The sequence below is a fragment of the Microtus pennsylvanicus genome, chromosome 1, assembly GCF_037038515.1.
Source record: "Microtus pennsylvanicus isolate mMicPen1 chromosome 1, mMicPen1.hap1, whole genome shotgun sequence".
Taxonomy (NCBI): domain Eukaryota; kingdom Metazoa; phylum Chordata; class Mammalia; order Rodentia; family Cricetidae; genus Microtus; species Microtus pennsylvanicus.
The window spans coordinates 128,797,967-128,821,445 of NC_134579.1; the positions used below are offsets into that span (position 1 = coordinate 128,797,967).

The 23,479-nt window shown below is 44.9% G+C and overlaps 1 protein-coding gene across 1 annotated transcript; it reads left to right on the plus strand.

The window, feature by feature from the left end:
• Nucleotides 1–2,424: 2,424 nt before the first annotated feature.
• On the plus strand, nucleotides 2,425–8,317 carry LOC142852132 (uncharacterized protein C2orf78 homolog). Its single transcript, XM_075976646.1, has 3 exons — nucleotides 2,425–2,431; nucleotides 3,872–4,633; nucleotides 6,426–8,317. Exons 1-3 carry the CDS (start codon nucleotides 2,425–2,427, stop codon nucleotides 8,315–8,317), a joined length of 2,661 nt encoding a protein of 886 aa, XP_075832761.1.
• Nucleotides 8,318–23,479: the final 15,162 nt, after the last annotated feature.

Below are 23,479 nucleotides of genomic sequence, written 5' to 3' on the forward strand. Positions count from 1 at the left end.
GCATCAGACAGAGGTCTGATCTCCAAAATATACAAAGAACTCAAGAAATTGGACACCAAAAGAACATATGATCCAATAAAAAAAAGGAGTACACACCTAAACAGAAAACTTTCAACAAAGGAATCTAAAATGGCTGAAAGACACTTAAGGAAATGTTCAACATCCTTAGTCATCAGAGAAATGCAAATCAAAACAACTCTGAGATTCCATCTTATACCTGTAAGAATGGCCAAGATCAAAAACACTAATGACAACTTATGCTGGAGAGGTTGTGGGGAAAAGGGAACACTTCTGCATTGCTGGTGGGAATGCAAGCTGGTACAACCCCTTTGGATGTCAGTGTGGTGATTTCTCAGAAAATTAGGAAAAACCTTCCTCAAGACCCACTAATACCACTTTTGGGTATATATCCAAAGGATGCTCAATTGTGCCACAAGGACATGTGCTCAACTATGTTCATAGCAGCTTTGTTTGTCATAGCCAGAACCTGGAAACAACCTAAATGCCCCTTGACCGAAGAATGGATAAAGAAAATGTGGTACGTTTACACAACGAGTACTACACAGCAGAAAAATATGACGACATCTTGAATTTTGCAGGAAAATGGATGGAGCTAGAAAACATTATTTTGGGTGTGGTAACCCAGACCCAGAAAGACAATTATCATATGTACTCACTCATAGGTGGTTTTTAAACATAATGCAAAGAAAGCCAGCCTACAAACCACATACCCAGAATACTTAGACAACAATGTCAACACGAAGGGAGACTTACATAGATATAATCTACATGGGAATCAGAAAGTAAAAAAAGAAAAGATCTCCTGAGTAAATTGGAAGCATGGCCGGGTAGTGGTGGCACATGCCTTTAATCCCAGCACTAGGGAGGCAGAGGCAGGCGGATCTCTGTGAGTTTGAGGCCAGCCTGGTCTACAAGAGCTAGTTCTAGGACAGGAACCAAAAAGCAACGGAGAAACCCTGTCTCGAAAATCAAAAAAAAAAAGAAAAAAAACATAAATTGGAAGCATGGGGGCCTTGGGGGAGGATTGAAGTGGGAAGAGGAGAGGAGGGAGGGGAACAGAGAAAAATGTAGAGCTCAATAAATATCAATAAAAATGTATAAAAGAATAAAAAGCTATGATATGAATCTCTATTCACTTGGTCACCATGGTTAATTACTCTCCTGTCATCATTGGCAGTGCCTTTGATCCACTTAATGTTGGCCTTAACCTATGGACCTTGCATCATTAATGCGCTAGTCAAATTTATAAAGAAGCAGATCTCTATGGTCCAACTAGTGGTTCTAAAAAACAATACAAGCCTATAAATTTAAAAGAAAAGCATCTCAAGAATTTTAAATTCTACTCAAGGGGGGATGAGAGGGCCAGGGAGCCAGACCACAGGCATGACAGGTTTCTAACAACCCCTGTCAGTGACCAGGCCTTAGTTTTAGTTTACTGGAACTGGCTGGAGTTGAGCAAGCAGTTCTTGGAAAAATCACAACTCAGGAGCAACCAGTCACCAGGGACCCCACAGCCTTCTACTAGCTCAGCAGATGCCCCGCAGCCTCCTGCTAGCTAAAGATAGCTTTCCCTACCCTGCTGTTGCAAAGTTCCTAGAGCCACCTGCCAATCCCATGAAAGTTTGATTTATACCCACCAACCATCCCTCAGAATAACCTCTCCTCTCTAGAATTCCCCTCACCCTGTATAAAACATATGTGTGAGCTTCTCTGGGGATTGCCATTTGCCACCCCAACATGTTGGCAGTTTTTTAATAAATGTTCTTGCTGACTGCATACATGACAGGTGGTCCTTTATGGGACTTCTCTCGGACCCTAATAGACAGCTCATAAAGCAGATCAGCTGAAATGGTTTCCCACCTGAGTTCCCTCAACCTAGGTGTTCCTCTCCTTCCTGCCCAAGGCTACTGACTGTATGGACAGGGTAGGCTGATGGGGCACATTCTGTTAGAATGTGATACATCATATGCACATCATGCACAGCTTTATCAGTGAACCTTAGAAGAAGCGCTGCCTTGATAGCCTAGGCTAAACACCATGGGAAGCAGGATTTCTGTACCATAATTTCCTCCTTTCATTAGCCCAATTTCAGCCTTCATGACTGCTGTTGGTCTTCTGGCATCTGCTCTATCCAATCCCATCTTTTAGCTAGGAATCAGACATCCCCATTGGCTGCTGCCTATTTATGACATCATTCTCCCTCCTACCCTACCAGCACCTGGTAGAATCTTGGTGTTTCCATGGTGATGCTTGTAAACAAATTTGGATCATCACAGATCACTTGTGACCAGTGACCAGTAAGTGCTGTCTGATACTGGACACACTTACCACTGAGGTCAGATGATCAGACAAGGATGACCTTGCTCCATTGTACTGTGGATTGCTGATAATCTCCCCCTGACCATGTCAGGTAAGGAAAGAAACTTTAACATGTTTCTTTTGATCACTTCTCTGATTACTTTCACTATGCTTTTAAATCTTTGTTTAATGGGCACACTATTCATGTTGATATAGATATCTCCGGTTGAATGTTACAGTTAGCTTTGGTTCTTACCAGGGGTTAGAAAACAGAAATAAAAGAAGATAAACTGCACAGATGGCTGTAGAGGTACATGTAGGTAGTTGGGAATTGAATGTTACAGACAGCCAGAGATTTTAAATCTAAAGGCACAAGATAGCATTACATTCCAAGCCATTTTTAGACAACCACACTGCTGAGATTCCCTATCAAATATAGAAAACAACATCCCACTCTGGTCTCTGGCTCTTAACATCTACCCAGCCCAACTTCCAGAGCATTCCCAACATCTTATGTGCACTGTTGTGCTGGATGATTTCAACAGGGGCTGGGTACTCCATGGTCAGTTGTTCTCTGGACAAGAACTGACACATGGGGTGGGGGGAATTCTCACAAGGATGCCCACTAGAAGAGTTACAAGAAATTAACAGTTACTGAGGAACTGATCATTTAAGAACCAGTTACCAACTATTAAATTAAGAAACTATCTTGTTCAGAGAGGAACCCATACTACATTAGCATTCCCAAGATGTCACATGACACAGGCAAGCAACGTGACATGTTATCACCAGGCTGCATTCGTGCAGTCATGTATGCATACGCACTCAATGGCTATACAAAAATAAGACGTCATGACTTATACAAGAAGTAGAGGGAAACAGGAGGAGCTAGGGGAGGAACATATAATTACCTAAATATAGTACTTATATATGAAATTCCTGATACATCATTTACTTAAAAAGCTCAGAGTAGCTCCAAAACCACAGAGAAACCCTGTCTCGAAAAACCAAAAAAAAAAAAAAAAAGCTCAGAGTAGAGACAAGCCTGGTGGACATGGCAAATGTCTATGGAGCCAGAACTCTGGATGGAGAAGCAGGCCTATCTGTGTGATTTCAAGACCAGAATGAGACCCTGTGTCTACACAGAGTAAAATCTGCACAGAATAGGGTAACGATACGGCCATGAGAAGCTGTTTAAGGTTCTCCTACCTCTAAACACTTTTGTTCTAGGACACAGTTGTAAGGCAGTGTCGCAGCAGGTATTAGAGCAAGACAAAGCAGGGGAAAGAACAGTGGTGTCTAGAGCACAGTGAGAGTTAAAGCAGATCAACTGGGAATTACAGTTCCACACAGGAAGAACAGGCAGCTTATTAAATGAGTGCCATCCTATATAGTAACAAGAATCATTCTGAACCCATTTGTCTGGGATATGTGAGGGGACATAGGTGTTAGACTCCTCCGGATAGTACAACCTGGAGACAGCACTGCTCCTCACAGGAAGCGAGAAAGCTTCCATCTCACCATTTTCCCACTGTCCTCTTGTTTCCTACAGAAAATTGTCAAAGTGCACCATTCTTTGGGACAGAAAGTGCTCTGCAACCCTCTGTGCCTGTGCTAAGGAATGCCACACCCTCAGCAGGAAGTGTGTGCAACTTCTACAGGGTCTCCACCCCAGCCGCGAGCTCAGCATGGCTCCTGCCATCAGACTCCAGCATTTGTTGCCAGCAGCTCGTGGACAGTGCCTCCCTTTACCAACGAGCTGGCACTACCACGTTGACTGCACTGACCGACCAGAACCAGATCTCCACCCTGGCACTCCCCTATGCAGGTGTTCTCCAACGTGATCTCACAGGAAGCTCTGACAGGAGAGAAACTGCATTCCAGGACTTCACTGTAACTATCATTGACCAGAATACCACACTCTCCTCCCTGGCTATGACAGCCCAGTGTGATAACATTCTAGATCCCAATGCCTTAGTCCCTCTTTATCCGACACTCTCTGCCAGCCTCGTCCAGGCCACACCATCAGAGGTGCCAAATCAAGGATACAACCTGGCACCTTTCTACCAGGATGGCAGCCAGCTCTATTACTACAGCCTCAACAGCCTGGGCCCTCTGACAGCTGGAGAACTCGAGCAGTGCCTGCAGGCCTATCGCCTTGTGTCCTACTCTGGAACTCAGGCCTCCTCCCTGCAACCAGAGACGGTGATGATGCTAAGGGAGTTTCATTCAATGAACGTTCAAACACCTTTCTCCACCTCTGCCTTCTACTATCCCACATCTGCTCAAGCCATGCCGGACAGCAGCCTTCAAGGTGAGAACAGAGCCAGGAGGGGAAGAAGTGAGATCAACCCTCGAACAAAGAGGGCACAATTCTACCTCTCAGTAGTGGACAGTCCATACAAAGGGAGAATGTGAGTTCTGATAGGTTAGGTTTGCCTAGGGCTCATCATCGCAGTCTTCAGTCTCTATAATGAGAGAATGCAGGGCAATGAGTGGCATCCATCCCTCGTTAAGACACGTCCGAGGACCACCTCCACAGACACGCATGTCACCCTGCAAGCTAATTTGTCCCATCCATCAACACACAGCAGTCACCTCTTTCCTAATCTATTGCTCAGGGCTCTAGAGGACACAAAGGCCTTTCTGTTTCCATAACACTTGATTTTCCCTGTGTTGAGACCTGACTCTGGAGCAATGCAACTCCAAACCAGTCCTGGAGGAACTACTCCCAGATTCCAAGTGCTGGCCCTGCAATTCTCTTACAAATATAAGTGCATCCAGAGTCCATTATAACCCATGTACAATTGCTAAGTTGGGTGAAGCTTCTCTCTCTCTCTCTCTCTCTCTCTCTCTCTCTCTCTCTCTCTCTCTCTCTCTCTAAGACCATGATCATTAGGACATGTTTTCTACAACACAGTCACACTCAAGCCCAAAGATTTTACAATTTTGTTTGTTTGTTTGTAGTGATGAGATGAGCAGGCCTGCTTTTCATCCCACACGGCTCCTGCACGGCTAGCTTAGCCCCAGAATAATTACATGGAAACTGTATTCATTTAAACACTGCCTGGCCCATTAGTTCCAGCCTCTTATTGGCTAATTCTCACATCTTCCTTTAACCCATATTTAATAATCTGTGTAGCACCACGAGGTGGTGGCTTACCGGGAAGATTCTAACCTACGTCTATCTTGGGCCAGAGCTTCATGGAGACTGCCCCATTGCCTTCTTCCCAGCATTCTGTTCTGTCTACTCCACCCACCTATGTTCTGACCTATCAGGCCAAGCAGTTTCTTTATTAATTAACCAATAAAAGCAACACATAGAAAGAAGACCCACCTACATCATTTATTCTCTTTGCTTTGCTTTTCAAGACAGGGTTTCTCTGTTCCACCCTGACTGTCCTGGAGCTTGCTTTGTAGACCAACCTGGCCTTGATCGTAGAGATCTGACTGCCTCTGCCTCCTAAGTGCTGAGATAAAAGGTGTGTGCCACCATTCCCTAGCTGATTTTACTTTCTTAAACCAATTTTTTGTCACTACTAACAAGACTTTGAAATGTTGGGTTGGAGGAAATCCTGGGTTGTTGAACTGCCTGACTTGTAGGAGTGGAGAAACTTGGTTTGGATACCTAAAGCCACATAAAAAAGCCAAGATGCTGGGGGTATTTAAGTAATGACAAAAACTTAAAGAAGTTGGAAGATATGGATTAAGTTCTTAAAAATGATGGACCAGACAACCTGCCTAATAACAAACTTGCAAGGAAATGAGGGGTACACTTTCAAAGACAAAGGGTAAAGCAAGAGAGGAGCACACACAGAGGGAATTCTGTAACCTCCCCATGGTGAAGACGCATGCACACACCACACAAACACAAAGGAACACACAATTATCTGTGAAAACATGACTTTGCATTATCACCAGAAAGAACAAAGCACTCACTATGAGTCTCCCAATAGAGGTGCTGCCCCTTGCTATTCAAGCAGAGCTCATAGGAATGCCTGCCCCACTGCTGTAGGGTCTCAGTGCTGAGGAGCACTGAAAGGAGGGGAAGAGGAGGGGAGCATCTCACTTACCAGGCACTTACTTCTTACTTGACTCTTTTTCAGTGGTGGAAATGGAGACACCCCTGGAATTGACACCTTCAGCTCAGTCATGCTGTTTGCTGCAGAGTCCAGACCTTGGCAATGCCTGCACCCATGACACCCGGATGAGGACACCACCTGTCAGTGAGGACAGGTCATTAACTGCCCCCATCCACAGTCCTTCAGAATTCCTGCCCTTGCCTCCAGCTTCAAGCCTGGAACAAACAGAAAATAACAACTTGGATTTCAAGACAGCCAATCTATCAACATCTCTGGTTACCTATGACGGCACAAAAGAAAACCAAGACCCAGCACTCCTACCTTTAGTGCACCCCGACATGCAGCAGACCCTGAAATACACTGATGCTGAAAGCCTACAGCAGAACCTTGTTCTTGACAATGATGCCTTGGGAAACAGCCGCCTAAGTCAGGAAGAGCCTGGGATGCTTCAGAGTGTGGTGGGCTCCAACATGGACTTTGCAGACATGACTGCACTCGTGGCAGATATTCACCTTCCCCAACTCTTCAACTCCCTCACAGAGCTAAACCAATTCCAAGATCCCAGAGCAGCTCAATCCAAAGACTCCACAGTCATCGGGAGGGATCAGGCCCAGGAAAGCTCCAGCGTCATCAGTGCACTCTCAGACCAAGTAAGAAAGAATGACCAGAAAGTCTCTGAGCTGCCTGATGGAGCTCCTCAAGCCAGAATCCAGCTCCAGAAACTGGTGGAGGGAGAAGAGGCTGTGGGCAGTGCTGGGTTCAGTGAAGGGGCTTTCGACAACGTGGCCAAGCACTTGGAGGGCAAAGCTCAGAAAGTCACACCCAGAAAGCGCAGCAGAGCTAGGGCACATGGGCAAGACAAGGCCAAGAAGACTAGAGAAAACAACTCCAAGAAAACAGAGGAGCTGAAGCCATCAAGTCACAGAGTCAAGGCAGAAGAGAAGCCCGCCATCCCCAAGACCAAGAGGAAGAGGAATCCACCTGAGCTCAGCCACGACAGCTTTAAGAAGCCTCGAACTCACCTTGGCATGCACATGCTGGCGTCTGTGCAGGTCTTTCACCCACTGGGGAAGAAGAGTGAGGGGAAAACTGGCGTCTCCTCCTCCCGGGCTCTGCTGAACTTCAGCAGCAACAAAGATCCCAGGACAGGTCCTGATACCACATCATTGCTGGATATGCCACGTGAGGGCCAAAGCCTTGACAAAAGCCCAAGCAAGATTCAGAGACCAGGGAGCAGTGCTCACAAGCGGTGTCCATCTCCATCCCAGTATGAGCTGCCCCAACCTGGGAAGGTCAAGTTAGTACCTCTGCCTTTCCCAGTCCTGGACAAGCCTCAAACCAAACCTGTTTCTAGAAAGCTCCTCTGCCTGGCTTCACGCAGGCCCACTGTGGCTTACCCAGTGAGGCCTCACTCCCACTCAGCTCAGCCTCCCACGCTCAAGCCATCCCAACCAGCTCCTGCCAGCACATCACTGATGGCCTCTGACAAGCCAGCTCTGCCAAACGGCACCAGTGCCACAGGAGCCAACCTAACCAAGCCCACCCAGTCTTGCACTGGGCCTCAGCCGGCTGCCTCTTTGCCTGCACCCTACAGAGCATCATCTCACACTTCACTCCACAGGGAGCCTCTTTCTGCTGCCAGGAACAAGGCCCTCTCATCTCCCAAAGCTAAAACCCAATACCTGCTGCTAGACTTCAGTTGTCAACCCATCCCATGGAGGAAAGTGGACATTCCGGGGCCAGTCATCTCACAGCCCATCACTGAAGAGCAGAGGCCAGAGAGGGAGGCCATGAAGAGGCGGGCTCAACAGGAGCGAGAGAATGCTGCCAAGTACACCTCTCTGGGAAAACTGCAGTTTTTCCTTCAGAGGGAGAAGGATATGGAAATTTCGAAATATTATGGGTATGCAATGTAAGAGCTAGCCAGGTTTTCAGAGTAAAGTGCTGTTCAGTGTGACTAAGAAGAGATATAAGTACCAAAACACATGCATACATAGGTTTTAAAGACTTATGTGAATATATTGATACATTGGCACAAGTATAGGTGTATAGATTACATGTAGATATAGATGGATATGTAAAATATTTCTATTCACACATAATTGAGTACTTAGTAAAACTCTCTAAAAATCTTAAGTCTGTTATTTTATTTGTGAGTAATGAGTGGTTGAATATTTCTCTCTGATAATTTAACATTTATGTTTTCTAATTGCAGTATCATATTCTATATGAAATAAAGCTCACAAAATATGTATTTAATCTTGGATCAATTAATAAAAAGCTATAGTGGTATTAAAACCATTCTCCTTGTGACTTCATTCACTGGACATGCGAGGTCTTGAAGCACATACTGAGTATAGCGCACTCCTTGTCACCACAGTCCGCCCAGCACTCATCTCTGCCCACAGTGCTTAGTCATCATTTTCCGCTACAGAGCTTTGCCTCTAGTCTCCTGAAACATATGCACACAGGAACTCATTATGTAAATATAATCTGGGAACCACATCTGAAAGAAAACATGGATAGTTTATGGAACCTGGCTAATTTATATGACTATCTCCACTGAATTTTTTTTCCTGCAAAAAAAAGCATAATTTCCATTCTTTTATGAATAAATAATTTTCCATTATGCTGATACGTCACATTTTCTTTATACCTTTCTCTGATTCTGACACCCAGGCTATTTTCCTAATGTAACTACTGTGTACTGTTGCAATGGCTACTGTTGGTGTCAACCTGAACACCTGTGGAATTAACTAAAACCCAACTGATTGGGTACACCTGTAAGGGATCTTTCTTAATTAAAAAATTAAATCATTTGAAGTAGGAATACCTAACTTAATCCAGCTCTTTTGAAATGGGAAGCTTTGTTTTTAACTTTGGCCACAACTTCAGGTGGCAGCCTACATAAAGGATAAAGAATAAGAAAGCCCTTTGCTCTTTGCTGGCTGGCCCTTACTCTTGCTAGCATGTCCATTCCTTCACTGGGATTAGAGCCTACTTCTTCAGAATTCCAGAATATACCGAAGACCAGCTGAGGTATCTACCCTCATGGTGTGAACAACTACTCTACTCTTGCCATCTCTGATGGTAGACAGCCATTATTGAAATAGGTAGACTATGACCTATAAGCCACGTTAGTAAATCACCTTTCTATAAATACACAGATGGATAGATTCTAAATCATCTTTCTATAAATACACAGATGGATAGATTCTATCAGTTCTGTTCCTTTAAGGAAGCCTGACTAGTTTAAGTATGCTGCAATCAATATTGATGTGCAGATATGCCTCTAATATAAAGAACTGAAATGTTGCGTGTATATACCCGTGAGTGGTATAACTGATTCACTTTTAATTTTTTGAAGAGTCTCCACTGTGATTATGTTGTGTGGTAATTCTAACAAAGAGCACACATGGACACTCTTAAAGTTGAGTACAAAGTCTTTATTTCTGGCCAGCAGCTGCCTGGGAAACTTGCATAAATGATGCAGCCCCAATACTCACTGTCTCTGGTCTTCTAAGCACAAAAACTACCTCCTGGGTTGACATAATTTAGTTAGCAAGAAGTAGAACTATAGAAGCCAAAAGGTAAGGCTAGTACATTTAGACTTTCCTGTATCCTGGAACTATTGACTATGTCTTTGAGGATTAGGTCTTTGTTCCCATTTTAGCAGGTGTTGGGACCCACTTGCTGGGTTCTAGGGTCAGAATGGTCCCTACAACATGGTGTCGGTTGTGCTAAGGTCAGGGGACTGATATCCAAGATATATAAAGAACTCAAGAAAGTAGACATCAGGGGCTGGAGAGATGGCTCAGCGGTTAAGAGCACTGATTGCTCTTCCACAGGTCCTGAGTTCAATTCCCAGCAACCACATGGTGGCTCACAACCATCTGTAATAAAATCTGGTGCCAACTTCTGGCCTGCAGGGACACATGCAGGCAGAACATTGTATACATAATAAATAAATCTTAAAAAAAAACATTTAAAAAAAAGAAAGTAGACATCAAAATACCTAATAATTCCATTTTCTAAAGGGAACAGATCTAAACAGAGAATTCTAAACAGAAGAATCTCAATTGGCCGAAAGACATTTAAAGAATTACTTAACATCCTTAGTAATCAGGGAAATGCAAATCAAAATGACTCTGAGAAGCCATCTTACTCCTGTCAGAATGGCTAAGGTCAAAAGCACTGATGACTGCTTTGTTGCAGATGTGTTGGAGTCAGGGGAACACTCCTCCACTGCTGGTGGGAGTGCAAACTTGTACAGGCGCTTTGGAAATCAGTACGGCTGTTTCTCAGAAAATTGGGAGTCTCTACCTCAAGAACCAGTGATACCACTCTTAGGTGCTCAATCATAGCACAGGGACACTTGCTCAATGATGTTCATAGCAGCATTGTTCAGAATAGCCAGAACCTGGAAACAAGCAAGATGCCCTCAACTGAAGAATAGTTAAGGAAAATGTGGTACATTTACCCAATTGAGTATTACTCAGCAAAAAAGAAAAAAGGAAAAAAAAGACATTATGAAATTTGCTGACGAAAGGATGGAACTAGAAAAAAATCATCCTAAGTGAGGTAACCCAGACCCAGAAAGACAAAAACAGTACGTACTAACTCCTAAGTGGATATTAGATGTAAATCAAAGAATAACCAGGATGCAATCCACAGTCCCAGAGAAGCTAGGTAACAAGGAGGACCCTAAGAGGGATACGTGGATTGCTCTGGGAAGGGGAAACTGATGAGATCTCCTGGATAAACTGGGGCTGAGGGAGACAGAGGGCAGGGAATGGGAATATGAGCGATCCGGATTGTCCATAGGGGGAATGACAGAGAGGAAGAGCAATGAAAGAGATATCTTGATAGAGGGGTCATTTGGGGGTTAGAGAAAAACCTGTGCCAGGAAAACTTCCAGGAATCCACAAGGATGACTCCAGCTAAGATTCCTAACAATAGTGGAGAGAGTACCTGAACTGGTCTTCTCCTGTAATCAGATTGGTGACTGCCCTAATTGTCATCACAGACCCTTCATCCAGATGCAGAGATGCACAGCCAAGTACTAGGCCAAGATCTGGGAGTCCAATCGAAGAGACGGAGGAGGGATTAGATGATGGGGGGGGGTCAATATCATGATGGGGAAACCCACAGACAGCTGACCCAAGCCTGTGGGAGTTCACAGACTCAAGACCACCAGCTAGGCTCTCTGTATGTGAGTGACAGTTGTGAAGCTTGGTCTATTTGTGGGACCCCTACCAGTGGGACCAAGATCTGTCCCTGGTGCATGGAACCCACTCCCTAAGGTGGGATTCCTTGCTCAGACTTGATGCAGGGGGAGGAGCTTGGTCCTGCCTCAACTTGATAGTCTACGCTTTGTTGATTCCCCTTACACTTTCTGAAGAGTGCATGGAGGGCAGAAAGGTGGTGGGGGAGGATGGCAGGAGAGGAGGGTGGGGAAAGTGTGGTTAGCATGTAAAATAAATAAAAAATTAAAATAAAACAGTCAAAAAGGAGCCAGGATCTTACACTCCTCTTTATGACCTAACTTCTCCCATGTCCCCACATCCTAAAGGTTCCATTGCCTCCCAGTAGTGACTCCCATCTGGATCAGAAGGGGCAGAGGCTCCTGCCAGCTCTGCACTGTCATTTTCTTGTCACTGGAACCCAGAGAGCATAAATGGTCATTCATGTGACATAGGGAACAACTTTTAAACATCTGTCTTCAGGACCAGCTACAAGGAATGTTTCCCCATTTCATTACCTGTTAGCTAGGTGGATAAAAGCAAACCTCCTGGACACCCTTTGAGTGTGTGTCTTTCCTAGATCTCACACTGTGATCCACCACACAGCTTTATCCCTTCCAATCAGTGCCTACTGCAGAAATCGTGTGCTGAAAATTGGCATCACTGATTACCATCCATCCAGAAACATGGTCAACAGGCAGAGTTTTTTCATCCATGTTACTGATCAATCTCCTAATTAAAGAGAAGGAAGAGCCTCTCTGCCCACCAGAGTGCATTTATGGGCAGTTCTCATATCCATTGGGGCTGCCTCTCTGCTGGGGTTCAGCATTAACAGGGATCACTTTGCAAGAACAGTGAGAAACATGTGTGCTCTGTGGCTCCAAAAGAGAGTGCATCTCCAGGAAGTGGGGGGACACTTTGAAAAGTACAGTGTGTGGGACAAACAGAACTCAGCTTGAATAGACAGAACTCAGTAGGCAAAGCAAAGTGGTCAGTTCAGGGAGATGACAAACAGGGGTGAGCTCTTCAAACTGTGTCTCCTCACATCCTGCCTTCCTGCAACCTTTTGTGGGGATCCTTGGTGGGTGGGGCCCAGTGGATAAGAAGACAAGCTACTTGTCCCTAGTTACACACACCAGAGATGAGCCAAGCTCCCAGATACTCTGTCCTAGTCAGGTGGAATCTTATTGTCCTTAGGAGGAAAACTGGAATCTGTGTGTGTAGCTTGTCTGATCCTCAGTCCTCCACACCCCCTCCACATCCTGACTCTATCAGCGATACAGGTTACAGATGTACCTTGGGCACGGCTCACATCCTGACTCTATCAGTGATGCAGGCTACAGATGCACCTTAGAACACAGCTCACATACTGACTCTATCAGTGATACAGGCTACAGATGTACCTTGGGACACGGCTCACATCCTGACTCTATCAGTGATACAGGCTACAGATGCACCTTGGGCACGGCTCACATCCTGACTCCATCAGTGATGCAGGCTACAGATGTACCTTGGGACACAGCAGGGTTCTTTTTGTACCCGCTCAAGAGCATGTGCATTCCAGAATATGACCCTGAAGAAAGCTGGCCACCTCTGCTGATGGAAGGACTCTCCTCTCTGCTGTTGGGAACTTGGGCCCTGCAGTTCCTTGGAACAAGAGCTTGCTTGTTACTATGCTGATAGAAACAGGGAATCTGACATGCTACGGCGCTCCCTGGAATCACACCACTTAGGAAGCTACCTGAGCATGGGCCAGTCACTCAGTCATTGCTACACTCCTTCACAAATGCTGTCTGCACCCCGCACATACCTCAGCATTATGGGATCCTGCCATCACACATGTCTTAAGCCCCTCTCACAAAAACTTGTCTCTCATGTTGATGAAGAAGGAAAATTGAAATCCCAATGACATGACACCAATAAATGTCATCATATACACACTAAGTGTGAAAATAGATAATCTCATTTGGCAACAATTTCCCTGTGACTGCTTGAGTTTTACTTGTCACAGGAAAATAACACCAGCACCTTAAATTCATGAGCTTGTAGACATACATAATACACAATGGTGGACACATATATACTGTTCAATGCAGAGAACTCTGCAGATATGGATGCCCTTCCATGGCCATAACAAAGTCACCAGGCAGAGAAGCCTTTCATGGGAAAAGAGAAAAGAATACCATCAAAAATAAATAAAAAATAAACACGAGATGAAGCCAGAGTGACAAGTCAAGCCCCTTGCGTCCATCGGAGCAGCCCTGTGTTGGGCTCACTAAGATCTACCTGTGCATTCTCTCCTCTGGGATGGCTGGCCGCCTGCTCTTCCAATACCTTGAGCAGCCACTAGTTTATGAATGTCATCTGCAAACATGCCTCTTCTCCTTTTTAACATCTGTTAAACTGAAGCCACCTAGCTGTTGAAGTATTAAATCAAAATCCAATCAGGATGTGGACAGAGAAATAATTCTGATCCTGAATGTCCACAGCTCCTTCTCACAAGAACCAGCTGCATTCCTCAGAAATGGTGGGTGATCCTGACTTTTAACAGGCACAGAGGAAAATCACTCTCTTCCCCAGGAAGGGCCTGGTCTTATTTCAATTCCTGATGCTACACTGACATCTAGTGGGCAACTCGAGTATTATTCTGAAGGCCCTCCTGTGATTTTGCAGGCTTGTATTTATTTCTCCAAGCTGACCTCTTTGATGTCCCAGAGGTTCAGGGAAAGATCTCAGAGCTGGCAGAAGATAATTGTTGCTAGGCCCGGTGATGCTAACTGTTATCCAGCCTACTTGAGAGGCTGAGGCCGGGAAATCACAACTTCAAGAGTAGCCTGGGCACCTACCCTGGGCTCCAAATAAAACGCATAAAGAGGGTAGAGATCAAGCTGGGTGGCAGAACATTTGCCTAGTACACGTCAGCTGCTAGGGTCAATCACAAATATAACTGTTTATCAAACGACTGAGCATGAAGTGTGTCTGTGACTTTAGGGTGGATTTATGCATGAGCTTACTTTATACGTGCAGCCACCAATGAGAACAATGGGCAAGGTCTTTAGCATTTCTGAGGATCATTTGCTCACCTATTCAGCCATCTTTTCCTCTAAGCTGTTGATGTGTCTGTCGTAGTATTTTATGGATCCTTCCGGTTCAGGCATCTCAGATGTCCACAGCACTGTCCAATCCTGGTCTAGCCTGCAGATTCCTTTATCTGATAGCACTGCCCTCTCCTGGTCTAGACTGCAGCTTCCTGCATCTGATATCACTGTCCTCTCCTGGTTTAGACTGCAGCTTCCTGCATCTGATAGCAGTGTCCTCTCCTGGTTTAGACTGCAGCTTCCTGCATCTGATATCACTGTCCTCTTCTGGTCTAGCCTGTGGTTTCCTGCATCTGATATCACTGTCCTCTTCTGGTCTAGCCTGTGGTTTCCTGCATCTGATATCACTGTCCTCTTCTGGTCTAGCCTGTGGTTTCCTGCATCTGATAGCACCGTCCTTTCTGGTCTAACCTGTGGCTTCCTGCATCTGCATAATTTTCTCCTTTGTTCTTTTGTATATATTCTCCTATACTGCTTTTTATATTTTAAGCTGCATGTTGCACATTACAGGACAGAAGAAGCAGGAGAAGCTAAAGGTATTTCCTCATCTCAGAAGACACAGGGCTTTTAAACTGTTGCAAGCAGCTATGCTGAGGGGCTCTCTTCTTCACAGAACCAGGCTAAAGTAGCTCCAAGTCTACTGTGGCCTGAAGGGGAGGTAGGTCTCTTCCTCCCAGCTAGGTGTTAGGACACATCACCACAGCCGAACTTCAGTCTCTGCTTCCACCACTTTCCCCCTCTCTCACTTGCCAGTATTAGGAAACACCATGGCAACATGCACAGGGAACTCTTGAGGCCTGCAGCCAGTGCCAACTTCTCTGAGACTGAACTTGTGAGAAAGGGAAATACAGTGTGAACTGAGTGCATACCCTTGCAGCCTACAGTGCGACCCTTGCAAACTCCTCCAGTGTCTCAGGAATAGCCCCCAAATCCAAAGAGCCTCAAATTTATGTGAGCCCTGCACAGAAAACCAAACCAAGTTTTACTCAATGGGATCAACACACAGCAAGACCCTTCAGCTAACCTAAACAATCTACTGAAAATATAAAGTAGTGGTTCATACTATAATCCCAGCACTCAGGAGGTAGAGGCCAGTGGATCCCTTTGAGTTCAAGGCCACTCTGATCAACACACAGTGAGGACCAGGACAGCCAGGACAACATAGTGAGACACTGCCGTGGAACAGAAATCTACCAGAGCCCTATTGTATACAACATGGGGTCAAGATAGCCTGAAAAGTCACTTTCACAAGTTGAAAGACCAGGGAATTGAATCTGACAAACTGATGTTGGGCTATACATGTTATGTGCCAAAGCTTCTAATGTTGATAATTCCAAATATTAAAATACAGTGCCACCTCTTGACCGGGGGGGGGGTGCATATAATCAGGCCTGGGATTTCTATATCCAGTGTGTCTACTTATTCAATGCAGGAAACGGTCTGCCCAGGAGAAATGCCCAATGTGGAGCTGGGCTAGAGTTCAATAGTAGATCTGTTGCATGGAAAGTGGGAAAACTGGGTCCATCCACAACATTGTGGGGACTAACAAGATAAATGGATGAAAGTAAAGTCTAACTAAGGTCAGTCTCTTGATTCTTCAGTGGCATCTGGAGACATTATTAAACTAGAAGACCACGGCCAGAAAAGTGGGTCAGTGGGTAAGAGAGCAGCCTGCCACGCCTGATAACCAGAGTTCAATATCCTAAACTAGATAGAAGGAAAGGAGCAACTCTTCTGAGCTGTCTTCTGACGTCCACATACATGGCATGGTGAACATACACATGTAGACTCCCAAACACAATAGGTCATCACCAACCTGAAGAGTGCTGGTGCCACTGTGCCCATGTTCTCCTCTATCCACAACCTCCAAGCCCTGCATGCCAATCCTCTGTACTGAGGCCAGTATTTGGATCAAGTGCAAAGCAGGGCCAGGAAGCTCATAGTCTGTGTCTTAATTGTTGAGGGCATGGATAAAGCTGGGTATCCTGTCAGGCAGTGTTGTATCGCAGAGTACTCCAAGTCAGCTATGAAGCAAGCACAGGAGAATTCACAATTAAAATTGGAAGTAACCCAGAATCCAAAATATCTTGAAAAACCATCAGATTTTCAGGACAATTTCCAGCTTCGCGTTTTCAGATTAAGATACTTCAATCAGCAGATTCATGCCAATATTCCCCCGGTTCGGAAAACTCCAAAGTAAGAGGCACTTCTGGTCCCAGACACTTTGGATAAGATGGGAAATATTCACCCTCTGCTGTTCTCGTGCTGTTACACACGGGGATTTCTTCTGTGGAAGCACAAAAAGGCCTCCCTCCCTCCCTCCCTCTCTCTCTCTCTCTCTCTCTCTCTCTCTCTCTCTCTCTCTCTCTCTCTCTCTCTCTCTCATGCATATTCAAAAGAGCCAGAATTGGACACAGTAGTGATCTACAATCCCATCACTGGGCAGGCTGAGACACATGTATGCATGGGTGTACACACATTTCATACAGCAAATGAAATAAAAGAGTAAGGAAACTTGGTAGATTACACCTCTGATGATTAACCAGGCCTTCTGGCTCTAATTGCATGCTTGGAGGTAATTTATCTAATCCCTAAGTTTTAAGTGGTGTTGGGAAACTCCTGTAGAAATGTGATTCCCTAATTTGAAAGTGAAGGAGGCTACAGAAAGTAATTCCCACCGTCACCAGAAGTCATTAGATAAACAGATCTCCATCACCTACGGAACACATGGCTTGAATCTGCAATGTCCCCCAGAGGCTCATGTTTTGAGTACTTGTTCCCTAGCTGATGGTAATATTTGGGAAGGCTATGGAACCCTCAGGAAGCCCAGCCTTCCTGGAGGAAGTGGATAAGTAGGAGTGGCCTTTGAGTTTAGAGCCCAGACAGTCCTAGCCGCTCTGCTTTTCTTGGTCAGCCATGACATGAGCAGCCACTGCCACACTCTTCCGCTGCCATGAACTGGGCCACTCCAGCACGCCCACTCTGCTGTGACAGACTGCAGATCACAGACCCTGAGCCAAAGTAAACCTTCCCACCCTATTTTCTGTGGGTATGGTCACGGCAGCAAGAAATAAACTAAGGGGCTAGCAAGATGGTTCTGTGAGTATGCTGGCTAGTTTTGTGCCAACTTGATACGAGTTCACCCGACTGCAGGGTGAAACTGAAGTTTCAGTTGAGAAAATGCCTCCAGAAAGCATTTTCTTAATTGATGATTGATGTAAGAGGCCCACCTCACTGTGGCTGCTACCACTCCTGGGCAGGTGGTCCTAGGTTCTGTAAGAAAACAGACTGAACAAACACTGAGGGGTTAGCCAGTAAGCATCGCTCCTCCATGGCCTCCGCATCACCTTTACCTCCAGACTCATTCGCCTTTGAGTTCCTGCCTTGGCTTCCCTCAACGGCCTGTGACTCAGGATGTGAATAAATTTATATAAACCCTGTCCTCTCCAAGTTGCTTTTGGCCGTAGTCTTCATCACAGCAACAGAAATCCTAACTGACACAGTGGGTGAATATGCTGCTGCCAAACCTGACGGCAGGGCATCGATTTCAGGGGCACAGAGTGAACGGAGAGAACTGACCCCTACACCGGTCCTTAGACTTCACACATGCGCTGTGGTGCGCACATACAAACACACACAGACACACATAATAACTGTAAAAGAAAAAAGGGGGGCTGGAGAGATGGCTCAGTGGTCAAGCGCTCTGGTTGTTCTGGTGGACGTGGGTTCAATTCCAAGCACCCACACGGCAGCTCACAATTCTAACTCCAGTTTCAGGGTAGCTGATGCCCTCATATAGATACACATGCAGGAAAAAAAGCCAATGCACAAAAGTAAAAATAAAAAACAATAATAAAATAAAAAGGGAAAAAAGAAAGTAATTCAAGTCAATCACTTGATTTTCAAGTACTCATGTGTTTAATGACTGAAACTTACTCTTGATTTTCTTTATGAAAAATTCTTCAGTCTTCAGTATGGCAAGCTTAGGGCAGCAGGCAAAATAATCTAGCTATAGAAACATTTACAGCCTGGAGAGGGTGGGTGTAAACGCTGGTACACGCGTGTCATGGCATGTGTGGAGGTCAGAGGTCACTCTCTGGAGTCAGTTCTTTTCTGTCCTAGTGGAATTTGTCGATGGAATTCAATGGTCAGATTTAGATGGTAAACACTTTACCTGCTGAGCCAACTCACCAATCCTACTTCAACTTTTCCATACTAAGTTGTTGGAGGTGGGTGGAGTCACCGCCATGTCACTGAACCGCAACTTCTCGCAGAATTTTCAGATTCACTTGTGGAAAAATATGTGCACATCCATGATGCAAAGGTTACTGCTCATTGCTAGAAAGGGGAAAGTTAAGGTGTCACTTCTATCAGATGAATTTTTTAAATAAGCAAAAACATTTCGTGACCCATTATGAAATCTTTCAATGTAATTGTATAATTGTTCAGTATAGATTTGGTGTCATTTACCATTTTTCCATAACCATCCTAAACATTGTGACTATCTAACCTGTAAGGTGACCCTACTTCAGCTGTTCTTTAAGAACACCTCACCTGAGAACATCCTCTAAAAATACAGATTCTGGGCTGCAAGATGGCTCAGGGGTTAAGATATCTTGCTGTTCATGCAGAGGTCCCAGCACCCACAGCAGGTGGCTCCAAACCACTGATCTACAAACTCCAGATTCAGTGGAACTCTTCCCTAGCCTCTATGACTACTGGCACAGGTACAGTGAGCACACACGTGCACATGTGTGTATACACACACACATGCACACCACACACACACAAACTTGCAAATTTGTTTTGTTTTGTTTCGAGACAGAGTTTCTCTGGCAAATTTTTAAAATCCTTTTTAAAAACAGATTCTAGGTACTCATCTGCTAGGCAACTCTCATAAGAGACGCCTAGGAATCAGAATTTTTGAAGCCTTTCATTTGTTTGCTTTTTCAAACAGGGTCCTACTGTGTATGCTAAGAGGGTCTCAAACTCTCTACCCTCCATATAGGCATCCTCCTGAATATTAACCTTCATCAGTCGATGAAAGGAGACAGAGACAGAGACCCACATTGGAGCACTGGACAGAAATCTCAAGGTCCAAATCAGGAGCAGAAGGAGAGAGAGCATGAGCAAGGAACTCAGGACCGCGAGGGGTGCACCCACACACTGAGACAATGGGGATGTTCTATCGGGAACTCACCAAGGCCAGCTGGCCTGGGTCTGAAAAGGCCTGGCATAAAACCAGACTTGCTGAACACAGTGGACAATGAGAACTCAAGGACAATGGCAATGGGTTTTTGATCCTACTGCACGTACTGGCTTTGGGGGAGCCTAGGCAGTTTGGATGCTCACCTTACTAGACCTAGATGGAGGTGGGTGGTCCTTGGACTTCCACAGGGCAGGGAACCCTGATTGCTGGTTGGGCTGACGAGGGAGGGGGACTTGATCGGGGGAGGGGGCGGGAAATGGGAGGCGGTGGTGGGGAGGAGGCAGAAATCTTTAATAAATAAATAAATTAAAAAAAAAACTCTCTACCCTCCTGGCTTAGCCTTCTGTGTGCTAGGATTATAGACGTGCCCTCTATCACCTACGTGATAAATTTAATTTACCAAATAAATTAGCACATATTTTATTTGCTCAGCCCATGACTGTCAAATATTGTTCTGAGACTTTGCTATCATAAAGAATAATCACAAGAATTCTAATAGATATTTCTTGTATTGCACTGTTTTCTGAAGATGATAAAGTGGGGGCATCTCCTTCTTAAAGAGCAAATATTTAATAAGCAGACAACTGTGGTCACTGTTGCTCTAGGGAACTCACCACCCTACTGTAATCTGAGTATCACAGGGAACATTGGCAGATACCCAAAGCTATGCTGGCTATCTGAAAAGAGGTCATTAAGTGGTTTCTAATAACTAGGCTAGAGAGAGGGCTCAGCAGCTAAGAGCACCTGCTATTCTTCCCAAGGATCAGGATCAATGCACATGGAACCCACAAAGGGTTACAACTGTGGGTTGTAACTTAACTGTGTTAAGTCCAGTTCCAGAGAATCTGGCTCCCTCTTCTGGCCTCTAAAGGCACTGCACACACACAGTGCACATAGCTACGTAAAGACAAAAGACTATAAAATAGAGCCAGGCATGGTAGTACACACCTTTAATCCCAGCACTTGAGAGGCAGGCAGGATGATCTCTATGAGTTGCAGACCAGCCTGGTCTACAAAGTGGATTACAGGACAGCTAGGGCTGTTACACAGAGAAACCCTGTCTTGGAAAACCAAAGCAAAACCACTCACAAAATAAAAATAGTTCTTTTAAAAATAGAAACCCTGTCTCAAAAAAAACCAAAAAAGAAAAAGAAAAAAAATAGAAACTCCTAAGATCCTGAAAGAGACTGGCCTTTGCCTCTGTCACTGTGTCCACGGAAGTCATATACGACCCACAAAATGACTGCTGCTTTTGTTGTCTAACCCAACCTCATCCCTGCAGCTCTGGGAATCAAACTCAGAGCCTCATTGTACAAAGCAAGTGTTCTACCACTGAGCTACACACCTAGTCCGCTGTTGTCTTGTGCTTCTCTAAGTTCATAACTGTGAGGAGGAATAGTTTAGTGGTATACAGCATAAGTTAGTCCTGGGTTGATCCTAAGCATCAATAATTAATTAATTAACTTTTTAAAGAAAACCAAAAGTTCACATATAATATTCTAATTATGTCATGGTAACTATAGCAACATCATTTGCTTGAAAAACATCACTACAATTTTAAATGTCTCACCACAAAAACAATTATATGAGGGTATTGGGTTAATTAATCTGATTTATATATATATATATATATATATAAATTTGAAATATATAATATATAAATTTGAAAGTGTCATTTTAAATGTCATACATATATACAATTTTTGTCAAATAATCTTTTAAAATGTTTTAATCCAAGCACTCTTGGGATTGAAGCAGGTAGAGTTTGTGGCCAGTTTGATTTACACATCCAGTTCCTGGACAGTCAGGCCTACAAAGACCCAGTCACAAAAAGAAATCAAGTGGTACAATACTGAGTTCACATGTTGAGTCCCCAAGGGCACTTTATCTACACAGTCTCATAGATGCTAAACTAGTCGCAGGCCTTTGCGAATGCCACACAGAATGTCCATCCTGTTGCTGTCAGGCTGGCCTCAAGCTCTAAACCATATGTGTGTTAGCATGTCCTATACTGCCTAAGATCAAAAAAGCACACAATTATCACCCAAAGAGATACAAAGCCTATGTTTCTTAAACAAGGATGTGGTGGTGTTTGCCCAAGTTTCTCTGAGAATTCTTTGTCCTTTAAAAGGAGACGCCAAGGACAATGGCATGGGGTTTTGATCCTACGTAATGTGCTGGCTTTGTGGGAGCCTACCCAGTTTGGATGTTCACCTTCCTAGATATGGACGGAGGGGGGAGGACCTAGGACTTACCACAGGGCAGGGAACCCTGACAGCTCTTTGGACTGGAGAGGGAGGGGGAAAGGAGTGGGGGGAGGGGGAGAAGAGTGGGAGGAGGGGGAGAAGGGTGGGAGGAGGGGGAGGGAAATGGGAGGCTGGGAGGAGGTGGAAACTTGGTTTTTTTCTCATTTTCTCAATAAAAAAAAGAGAAAAAAATAAATAAAAATAAATTTTAAAAAGGAGGTTGTATGCATAGTACTCAGTATTAAAAAAATCACTGACTAAAGAGAGTACAGGGACAATAACCTTGCTTTCTCTCACCCACCATCCAAGTTAGAGGCAGCACTCATGAGAAGTTAAGGGCAGTGTCTGGACAGAACCCAAGCAACCTGAGAAGGCTGGGCTGGGCCTCTGTGTCCCAGATCTCTAACCATGAGAATTACTTGTTGTCTTTTATCTTACCGACAGAAATTAATGTTCCCAGTCTCAAGAACACTGTCTGGGTTAGAGGCAGTCAGAGAGGCAGGGAAATTCTAGTGCTCCAGGAGCTGTGACAGGACTGACACTTCCATCCTCAGTCTGGGCTACATAGCAAGTGTCTGGGCTCCACAGGGAGACTTTTGTCTTCACAGGGGAAAATTAATTTTAAAAAGCACGCGTTCTGAGAGCAAAAGCAGATAAAGCTACTCTCCTTCTTTACTCATAGAAAAGAGACCCTTAAACGGGATCATAAAACTTAGTAGCTGTCCTTAGTAGACAGAAGGAAATTCCAGGACACCGTTACAAGATGGGAATAGTATCTGTGAGGGAATTCTAGACCAGTCAGCGTCACAAGAGCCCCTTGCTAAACAAACAAACAAATAAACAGTTGGCGGTGGTTCACGCCATAATAGAGAGAAGAGAGACAGACAGACAGACAGACAGACAGACAGACAGACAACGGGGCAGTTCAGGCCTTTAATCCCAGCACTCAGGGGGCAGAGGCAGGCAGATGTCTAAGTCTTAGGGCACCAGGTCTACAGTGAGTTCCAGGGCGGCCCGGACTGTTACACAGAGAAACCCTGTCTCAAACACGCTGAAGGAATCCTAAGACCTCACTACAGCCATTACCTCCACTATTTCAGACCCATTTCTGCCCTCCCTGTCCCCAATCTCCCTTGCGTCTCCTCCATGACAGCTTGCCTCGCTATACTTCATTAATTCTGACCCGTGACCCGACTCTTTCAACCGGTGAGAGACTCAAACGAAAGATGACACAAAGAACGGACTCCTACCGGCACAGAAGGGGCGGTTAGCTCGCCCCTCC

Coding starts and splice junctions, on each gene's coding strand:
- LOC142852132 (XM_075976646.1), top strand. Junction 4,634..6,425: donor GCCGGACAGCAGCCTTCAAG/GTGAGAACAGAG, acceptor ACTCTTTTTCAG/TGGTGGAAATGGAGACACCC.